This window comes from Centroberyx affinis, unplaced genomic scaffold, assembly GCF_046629955.1.
Source record: "Centroberyx affinis isolate AG114_WGS23_722 - 3 ecotype Tasmania unplaced genomic scaffold, CSIRO-AGI_Caff_v1 ptg001743l_1, whole genome shotgun sequence".
In the NCBI taxonomy this organism is placed as follows: Eukaryota; Metazoa; Chordata; class Actinopteri; order Beryciformes; family Berycidae; genus Centroberyx; species Centroberyx affinis.
The window spans coordinates 32,689-43,229 of NW_027280145.1; the positions used below are offsets into that span (position 1 = coordinate 32,689).

The following is a 10,541-nucleotide window of genomic DNA, read 5'->3' on the forward strand; positions in this document are numbered from 1 at the left end:
TGTTTGTTTTGATATTTATAACGCTGAAAAATACAACAACCATGAAATCAACCATTTCACTACCAGACCATGGTAGTCCAGGGTCCCCCGGGGGTCCTTGGGAGGGCCCACAAAGTGGATAATAATTTAATTCCACTGTCATTTAATTCAATAGAAGTTGGCGCAATCAGAGCATGTTATGATCGTATGTTTCATCCCACTGCGGTTGTAATGACAGTGGTGCGCTTATGATACATGATAATAAATAATGACAAAAGACAAATACATTCTAAAATGAAGTTCTTGTCAAATAGGGTCTAATGTGTGTGTATATATGGGGGTCCTTGGCATGAAAAGGTTTAACATTGTGTGACTTAACAGTAGGTTCATTGTTTTCCACTCCGGATTTTGCGACCTGCCGCGTGCAGGTTTGAGTTGTGGTGGGAGGGACTACTACAAACTTCTCTGATCATTTACAAACATACCTGCTCTATCTATCTGGAAGTTATTTTAAACTTTCATACAACAGAAGTTTTCCGCATCTTGCTATCCACCGTTTCCTTAATATGCAGTGTGGTTATCTTGTCGCTCAGATGTGAAAATGGAGGCAATTTCTTTTTTCAATGGGTTGAAGAAGGAGAAGTCGCATGGGGGGAAAATAACGGTACACGAAACCGGTTAGCTGAGTGTTAGCTAACGTCAACAGGTTGGCTTCCTGCTAGCTAACTCGGTCAAACAGCCATGGATTGCGGGACTTTTTCTAAATATTCTTGGCTCGACTTTGTCTTCTCTGTAATCGGAGTGTGCACCTTCCTGCTGGACTGGGGGTCGGACGTGTGGGTGGCCACCGAGTTTTACTGGCGCGGGGATTTCTTCTGGTTCGGGGTGCTGGTCGGCCTCATGGTGCTGTCGTCGGTCGTGGTCCAGATGTTCAGCTGGTTCTGGTTCAAGTACGACCGGCAGCTGGAGGGCTTCAGCGCACACACTTCGGCAGACTCCGTCCTCTTCGGCGGCCGAGCCCAGCTCTCCTGCCTCCTGCATGTGCTGCAGCTCGGCTTCTTCTGCAGGTGGGAACTGATGCTGTTTGGCATTTTTCCATGTTTTTTTGTTGCCAAATGCTTACTATGTAATTTGTGAATAATGGGACAAGTCTCAATCTGTTTATATCACTAAAAATAATTTAGGCACAATCAATTGATCGGGTGAGTTATTGATTGGTTATGGCCATATAATAGCTATCACTAGGTCAAATTATTCAGTGATGCTGGAATAAAACAGCCTAGACTTATTTTCTTGTGTTGTAAACGCTTGCCTAGCTGATAGTAGTTTCTCAAGATGTGGAAAGTCCTTCAGCAACAGTTTACACCCATTCAAAGGAGATGCAAACAAAGCCTAGTCTGGACTAAAGTGAAATAATGGTCATTCATTGAAGATGTCTACCCCAGCATAATACCTATATCTTCACTGCAGGGTGTTTCTCACTGTTTGCCTATTCATGTGACTCTGGACGTTCACGCAGCTCAAGCAAGCATGTAATAACATTTGACTGGTGCAGAAACCATAAAGATAATTTTCAGGTGCGGCAACAAGTAAATCCAGTCAGAAACGAACTGAATGCATAGAATGCAGTCATAATGAGTGAATACCTTATGATAATAGCTGAGGACCCGGTTGATATGAGTCAACTCTATTAAAGGCCCCTTATGTCAGATTGAATTTATTCACCACAAATTACATAATTGTGTGGTAATTGGTATGTGAGCTCTGCTGTCCCATTCTCTGAAGATACATGCACCATTTAATATCCTGTCTTAACACATTTGTCCATGCAGGCACATCTCTGCAATATGGCAGGGCTTCAGGGTGTGGTGGCGGAAGGAGCAAGGGTCGGAGTACGCCGTTTACCTGACACACGACCTCAGCATGCTGCGGCTCATCGAGACCTTCTGCGAGAGCGCTCCTCAGCTCACCCTCATGATCTACATCATGCTGCACACCAACAAGGCCAGGACCGTACAGTGTGAGTTACCGCCCCCCTCTGTTTCACCCTGCAGGTTTTTATCAGATAATCGGGCCTCCAAAAATAGGGAGAACCACTGTGTATCAAAGAGGAACATAGGGTGAGGTTGTGAATACCACTGTTTGGGTTCAGGTAGGGCTGCAAACACCGCAAACTTCCTCTTGGTTGCTACACTGATGGCACAACGTCTGTTTTGTAGGTGTGAGTGTTGCTGCATCAACCACTTCCATAGCCTGGATGGTGGTGGACTACCACCGCTCGCTGCGCTCCTTCCTCCCAGACAAGGCCAAGCAGGGCTGGGGCTCCTCCTTGGTCTACTTCCTGTGGAACCTGCTGCTGATTGCCCCCCGCGTGGCGGCCATTGCCCTCTTCGCCTCTGTCCTGCCCAGGTACATCGCCGCCCACTTCCTGATGCTGTGGACCGTTTTCGTGTTCTGGGCCTGGCGACAGAAGACGGACTTCATGGACAGCGCCGGCGGGGAGTGGCTCTACCGGGCCACCGTAGGTCTCATTTGGTACTTCAGCTGGTTCAACGTAGCGGAGGGTCGCACCCGAAGCAGGAGCTTCATCTACCACTCCTTCATGATGACAGATGGAGGAATCCTGCTGGCCACTTGGTGGTGCTACAGAGACCCGGTCCTGACTCAGTCGTACGCCTTCGTCCTGCTCGCCGCTCTGCCCTGCACCTACTTCCTGGGCCTGGCCTTCAAAGCGCTCTACTACTGCTGCTTCCACCCCAAGCTGTGGAGGCCCCCGGTGAGAGACCCAGGACTGGCTGATGAGATGCCTGATGGGAAGGTGTCCTTCAGAGACTTCTCCATCCAGGACGGCACCTTGTCCTCCCAGCTCCTCAACAAGAGGATGGCCCGCCATGCCAGTCACTTTTACTCAGAACAAGAAGTCACTAAAAATATCAAAAGGACAAAGGGAGATGAACCACCAGCCACCAGCGCTGTCTGACTGTGTGTCAGATCCAACCATGCGCTACAGTTAAATGTTACATTACTTGATAGTGATGGAAAGCAGCAAGCCTGCAGTCCATCTCTAGACTGTTTCCCCTTTATGCTGCATTTTCACAAGAGGATCAATACATTTTGAACCAAAATACAGATTCATATATAGTTCATGAAGCTGTGGTAACTTGATAAACTCATGCTAAAATATTACAGTGAAAAGCTACTGATATTGGATATATTTTCTACAAAAACTGTATTTTATTATCTTTACACTTTTGAGTATATGTTTGCATGTCAAGATAAATGTTTCTCTTTTACACTACATGTGGCCTAGAGCATGTTGTCACTGTCGGATGAAAACCTTGTATCTCCAAAATGTCAGCTATTCAGGAACTGACAGCCTGTATATTTTACATTATCCAGTCAGTTTTCAGGTTTCATAAACCCAAGAGGTCGGAGCATTTCCTCATAATCCTTAAATTGAAGTGAAATCATGAAAACCACCAAAATTGGATTTGCAAGGTTTTTACATGGCAACAGCGATATCTTAAGTTTGTGTAAGTTTGTAAGGTTTTCATGTGTTTTTGGACACTCTTACACTTGTTACACTTTTCTTTATCTTTTCAAGGACAATGAATGTACAATCTATCATCAGGAGTTCCCTTTTTAATTACTGTGCCATGCAACTATATTAGACCACTTTAGACAGGGTGCTCCTATTTCTCTACATGACATTCATATTGTAAAACAAGTTCAAGTCAAATTATAATTGTTCACATATTAACCAAGCATTGTTAGCCCATGTCTAGCAGTGACTAAGGGGAAGCTGGTATTCTTGTGTGACTTAAAAGCCAAATAGTTCCAGGTAAAAACATATTGTTACTGTTGCTCACTCAGCCAGTGTTTCTATAGCTTGTGTAAATGTCACATATGCCAAACATACTGTATCTGTTTACTTTGGTATCACTTCCAAGTTGATGTATGCTCGTAGAAGCATACTATTCTTTCAGTGTGCAGAAATAAATTGTTACACTGGGACGATCAGCATTATTCTAGAAAAAACATGTTTTTTGGTGTCCTGATATTTGTTCAGGTTGGTATTTTGTTTTATGTCTGGACTCTATTTTCTTATGTCAGACCTTTTTAAAATTTACAATACATTTTAAAGTATTTTCATACAGAGTATAGTAGTAGCTGCCCCATTTATTTACTATAAACTCTGCTGAAACAAAAACCCAAGGTTGTTCTCTTTCTCTTACCTCATTTGCTATGTATGACTATTAAAGTGATAAGAATTTTAAATACTTCTGCATTATCTTTTTTTTAACATGTACTTTTCTGTTGCATGTCCATTACATAGACAACTGATATAGTTCTAATATGTAAAAACATGGTAGCAGCAAAGACAGGCTCTAGTTGACTTGTATAATAATCTTACACAGCTCAGATATATAGTATATATATATATATATATATATTTTTTTTTTTTTTTTTTTTACAGTAAAAATACAAGATGTGAACATTATGCAGCTGTACTGTAGGAGTGAGAGGTATGAGTTTCATATGTGTACAAATGTGGCAACAATGGCTGTGTTCATACAGCATGTATGTGCCTTTAAGACTTCATGTGACTCCATGGGAGGGTTAGTTTGAAAGGAGGGGTCATGTTTAAACACCCTGAACCTTGACTGTTTGCTCGCTTTCAGTTTTCACTCAAGGGTTTAAGAGAGAGAGAGGAAGAGGAGTAAACAGCTGTACACTACAGCATGTAGCAGTGCCAGTTGCAGATAGTTTAGACAGAAATGTTTGGAATGGACGTCGGTGTTGCCTTGAATTACTCCTGCTGGGACTTCCTGTTTACTTTCGGGGGTCTGGCGTTCTTTCTGGTCGACATAGCACTGGATGCATGGGCGGTTGTGACTTTCTACCAGGAGAAGGAGTACTTCAGCCTGGGTCTGCTGCTGCTGTTTCTGCTGGGCTCCTCGGCTCTGGCTCAGGTCTACAGCTGGCTGTGGTATCATTATGACAACTATGAGACAAGGACAAAGGTGGAGAACTGCCTGAACCCGCTCTCACTCAAGATCCTCCATGTGCTGCAGCTGGGAGTCTACTTCAGGTTGTGAAAGCTTTGTTGATTGATCATCTTAGTGTGTTGAAATGGCTAGTATGGGTGGGGAACTGGACCAGTAAGAGTGTGTCTAAGTGCAACTTATGGGAACTAAGCTAATACAAATTAGAAGCATTTCTGCTGCTTGAGAAAGCTCCACCACAACAGCTTTTAAAATGTAGCTCCACCCTAAATTCCATCTCCCTGTTCATGGAAACACTCTCATTTACTGGAAATGCAAAGTAAACATTCAATGAGCTGGTGCATTATGTTGTAAATACTCACAATAGAAAAATATCTTAGTCATTATGTTTTCATGTTGGCATCTGTCTGTGTGTGTTTGTCTATCTATCTATCTATCTATCTATCTATCTATCTATCTATCTATCTATCTTATCTGTTTATCTGTCTATCTGTGTGTGTTTGTGTGACATATTCTTGTGAAGACACTAACTCAGGAACAATACATGATAGAGACTTCATACTTACTTCATACTAATGCCACCCATGTGAAGACAAGTATGTTGACAGAAATATTTGCTATTTTCATAACTGGCTATGTTTAATATACTGTATCATGGTGATTGTGGTGGGACATTTGGCAGCTTAAATGCCTCTTGTTTGTCATTTGTATGCTTGGTTCTGGTGGTGCTGAGGCAAAGCAGACAGACTCATTCACACTCCTTCTCCCTCTCAGGTACGCTGGTGTAATGGAGGCCTCCGTACGCAGCTTCATCTCAAGGAGCCGAGACCCTGAGGGCGTCGTCGTGTACCTGTCCCACGACCTCAGCATGCTGCGGCTCATAGAGACGTTTTCGGAGAGCGCCCCCCAACTCGTCCTCATGCTCGCCATCATTCTGCGGAGGGGCAAGCCGGATCCCATGACAAGTACGTACTCACACGCCTGAAAGCTGAACTATGTAGATTTGGGATAGAAGTGTGAATCACCGCATGTTTAGTAGTGAATAATTATAGTGTCTCAAAAGGAAATTTACGTCACCAGAGCACTGAGGCCAGAAAGTATCAGTATTTCTGTTGTGATCATACCAGGGCCGTAGCTAGGAATTAGGGGGACCCAGAAATAAGTGACTCTGGGCCCTCCTCCATTTCCCTCTCATCTCCACACAACAACATTATTCCACCTATGGCAAACATCTATATCGACCCATCCATAACTCAAACGCACCTCCACACATTCACTTATTGATCAAATATCGGACACTTACGTAATTGAAATTAAGGACAGTTTTTAATTTGCATAAGAAAAGCCGAGACAATTGTTATTCCTGCTTGCTCCAGTTTGTCTCAGATAACACAACAGTTGAGAAAGTTTCAGTTTCAGTTTTGTAGATTTCAACCAAACCTTGTTTCGAAACCAGAGCAGTGTGAAATAAAAGTGTAAAAGCATTGCTAAATAGACACTTGAGGACCACAATAATCATTTTAGTCCACACACTTTAGGGCCCCTCCCTCAGCTTGTTGCCCTGGCTAGTCAGCACCCGTATCACTACAGCGCCCCAGGGTCTTACCGTCCCTAAATTTTTACGATTCGTCTAGGCTTGCTGTTGCTCCAAGTTGCCTTACACAGTTTACAAAGCAAGAAGCCATTGCGCTCATGTGTAAACCGTAACCATTAAATCATATCAGATGTTGTGGCGTCCCTGTGATGATCTCTGTCTTCCTCAGTGTTAAAGGCGGTCGGCTCGGCGTCGGCCATCGCCTGCAGTGTGACCATGTACCACCGCTCCCTGCGCTCCTTCCTGTCCGACAAGCACCAGCAGCAGATCCGCTCGTCGCTGGTCTACTTCCTGTGGAACCTGCTGCTGATCGCCCCGCGCCTGGCCGCTCTCTCCCTGTTCGCCTCCGTCCTGCCCTGTTTCGTCTTCACCCACTTCCTGTGTTCTTGGATGATTTTATTCTTCTGTGCCTGGCGAGCCAAGACCACCTTCATGGACAGCGCCGGTGGGGAATGGCTCTTCCGGGCCACCGTAGGCCTCATTTGGTATTTCAGCTGGTTCAATGTGGTGGAGGGGCAAACCAGGTACAGGTCTTTGCTGTACCACCTCTATATAATGTTTGATATTGTGCTTCTGTGCGGTCTGTGGTGCTGGCAGGTCCACAGAGAACCACCATATTTTGATATAACACTTTTACATGCCATAATCACTAGTGTTATCATTATTTTATTATTCATCTTTGGTATCTTAGTTAAAGGACTATACTATACGTGCTGTCATCCAAAGCATGAGGTGAAAGAGAGTGTGAGTGAAGGGTCGCCCTCTGGACTGGAGGTTGTTACATTTCACTCAGATACGGTGGATTTGACTGAGGTGAATGGCCATGATGAGGACATACAATCAGACAGCATGTTTCGCAGCATGCCCAGCGCACCAGAACCAGCACCAACGCAGAAGCGTGAGAATAAAAGAATGAGGAAGTTGGCGGAGAACTTCTACTCCTGACCTGCATCACTTGACAGCCACAGGACACAGGAGGAGGATAGAGAGACGTGCGAGTCATGCTGGAACACGGGTTGAGAAGTGAGAAGCACATACTAATCGTCGTCATCATCATCATGGGGCCGTGTGAGATCAACCTGATCTCTAAAACTTTAATGACTGATACGATTTCAGAAGAGGCAAATGAAATTCAAACAAATGCTACTTAGTTTTATAAAATGGCTTAACTGATGAAGACTGTGATCCAGTTGGTTTCACTACTGTTGACAAAATGCACTTACTGTGAGTGGATAAATTGTCTGCTAAATGATGTAATGTATCTACCAACGGATGTAATTTTGTCCATGACTACGCAATTCATCTGTGGGTTTTCTCAATAACAGCTGACCAGATGGTTCTCCTCCCACACACTCAAGCTTCTCTATGAAGGAAGTGACATAATTTAGCAAGTGGCATTTTAAGAGTTGTACTAATAATTCTAATAATAATAATACTAATAATACATCTTCTTTATATAGCGCTTTCTCAATGACTCAGAGCACTTTACAGCTTAAAAACAAAACGGCATTAGAACACCATTAAAAGAAAATACTATTTGAATACTTGTAAGGTTTGTATAATGTACAATTACAATGTGATGTAATTGTATTCTTTATTCATTGTGTACAGTAATTTATAAACACAAAATGATATTGAACTCAATCAGTAAATGTGTAATTTTTGAAACTTTTTAAAATTTATTTACATTGTAATGAGTGTCTTAAGTACACAGGAAAACCTTACAGGACCATAAACAGTGTTCCGGTCCCAAACAGCTAGTGTGGGGAAATAGTGATTATTATTGTAATTAAATTAGCATTGAGTATTAAGATAGTGTTCAGTTGACAGGTTCACGTAGCCTCACAGGTCTTTGAAAATGAGATGAAATATATAAAAAGGAAAAAAAATAAAAGACAGCATTTTAAAAATAACAGTATTTGGCATTGAAAAAAAGAGGAAAAGTCAGATCTAGCGCATACACCCCTTAAACATTGCATGGTCATTTTTTGATGGCCATGGTATACTTCAACACAGACTGACAAAAAGTATAACAGCAACCAGGAAACACATTCCACAAGCTAGTACAGAAAACAAAAATGTAAAGATTGCATATGGTTTCTCTCTTTTCTCAGATGCATGACAACACTGACTGCAAAAACCACAAAGGATTGATTCTGAATAAGCCCATTTCCCCTCGACTCATTTAGGTAGTACAACACTGAACTATCAAACAAAAGCATAGGATTGTTCGCAATATACATGTTTCACCAGAGTGAGTTGATCTGATTTGTATTCAACATACCATGTATTACAGATTGATTGTCTCTAAGCGATGTAAGCATTTCACAGCAACAAAATGCAATTTCCTTTTCAAAAGGAAAAAAAAACTATTACAAAACAGATGACTGTTGCGAGATGAGAATTTCACTTGTAAATATCTGAAAAATAATTGAATTGTTTCATTCCAAAATTAGATATCCACCACTTGACAAAACAAAACATGACACCTTGTCTGAGAAATTGGTTGCTGGCAGCAAAGTAACACTCATTATTTACTATTCTTGACAATATTAGCCATCTTGAGCCCTTCCCTTTAACATTTTAGAGGATTAACTTATTTGTGTTTCTTTAAACTCTGAGCAGTGGCCATCAGGCAACATTTTATTCCCTAAAATGGATACAGAGCTTTCTGGAAGGAAACCCTTCAATTACAGTGCAGACAGGACAGTCAAATCAAAATTAATATGTCTAAGTTAGTAACAAAACTTACTGGAGCATTACAATAAGTCTCGACAGCATTTACAAAAAAAAGTATAGAGTAAAAAAAAAAGTAAAATAACACTTCAGATAATGTAACAATAAAATGATGATAATGTATTAAACAAAATCTTAAGTATTTCCCTTTGAGATTATGTGTACAGATGATGGTTAAAGGCACAATATAAATATGCACAGTCACTCAAGAAAGACAAACAAATACACAGAAAACACATTCTTAACGGTCAAGCTGCATGTGTGTAAATACGAAATCTTCTTCAGGCTCAGTATTGTTCAGTCGGAATCTCACTCAGACCAGAGAAAGTCGACCCTCCTGCTCTCTTGACCAGCTACTTCAGGCAAATCAAATCCCTTGAAATACAGTTAATGAACAAACCACTAACTAGTAATGTATTGCACAGTCATCCCTTGTTTCTCCCCCAATACGACTTAATGACAAGGGTGCGGGTTGCAATGTGGCTGACTGATAAACTCCAGAACTGTATCAGCTGTACATTGGGGTTATAACTGTCTGTCACAACAAATATCCCCAAGTGCCAACCAACTGCAGATACTGTGCGTGTCAACTGACTAAACCCAACTTGAAAAACTACCTATGATTCAAAAGCAACTGAGAAATTATACTGCATGTCTTTGGAAATAAATGTACGCAGTTTTTTTTTTTTTTTGGTAAATGACCACCACAACATTCAACTGCATCAACAAAGCAACTATAACATGCCCACATGTAAAGCTAATGAAATGTAATTCTGCAAGTGGCCAACAAGTTATTTTGTTATCCCTGTGTAAAGAAATTTGTATTTGCCAAACAAAATTCATTGGTTTTGTCAACTAAGTCAATAGTTGATTTAATCCACAAATTTGCAAAAACTGCTTTCTCTACATTGTTCTCCTCACGCAATTAAACAGTCGGGCAAAAAACAAATGCATATTTGTGAATAATGTGATGAGATGTCAACAACTTTCCAGCAAATCACCAACAGAACAGAAAATGATAAATAAAATCTCTTGGCCGACTACGATCCTAACAATCGATCAGCTCAGTCAGAGGCTATGAGGTGCGAGTCCTAAAATGTATCTGCCATGACTTGGAAACACTGAACATATAGAGCATTTATTACCAGGGTCACGTTATCCTTATTCACATGTCAAACAACATAAACGGCTAACCCAACTCCAACCGCAAAACCATTGTATTTAAT

The 10,541-nt window shown here is 41.7% G+C and overlaps 2 protein-coding genes across 2 annotated transcripts; both read left to right on the forward strand.

Annotated features, from left to right (window-relative positions):
* The first annotated feature begins 720 nt into the window (after window positions 1-720).
* xkr8.3 (XK related 8, tandem duplicate 3) lies at window positions 721-2,959 on the forward strand. The gene is made up of 3 exons (XM_071528953.1): window positions 721-1,046; window positions 1,812-1,999; window positions 2,232-2,959. The coding sequence occupies exons 1-3, from the start codon at window positions 721-723 to the stop codon at window positions 2,957-2,959; spliced, it is 1,242 nt and encodes a 413-aa protein (XP_071385054.1).
* A 1,723-nt stretch (window positions 2,960-4,682) lies between these two features.
* On the forward strand, window positions 4,683-8,473 carry LOC139652023 (XK-related protein 8-like). The gene is made up of 3 exons (XM_071528952.1): window positions 4,683-5,071; window positions 5,760-5,950; window positions 6,749-8,473. Exons 1-3 carry the CDS (start codon window positions 4,758-4,760, stop codon window positions 7,522-7,524), a joined length of 1,281 nt encoding a protein of 426 aa, XP_071385053.1. The 5' UTR covers window positions 4,683-4,757; the 3' UTR covers window positions 7,525-8,473.
* Window positions 8,474-10,541: the final 2,068 nt, after the last annotated feature.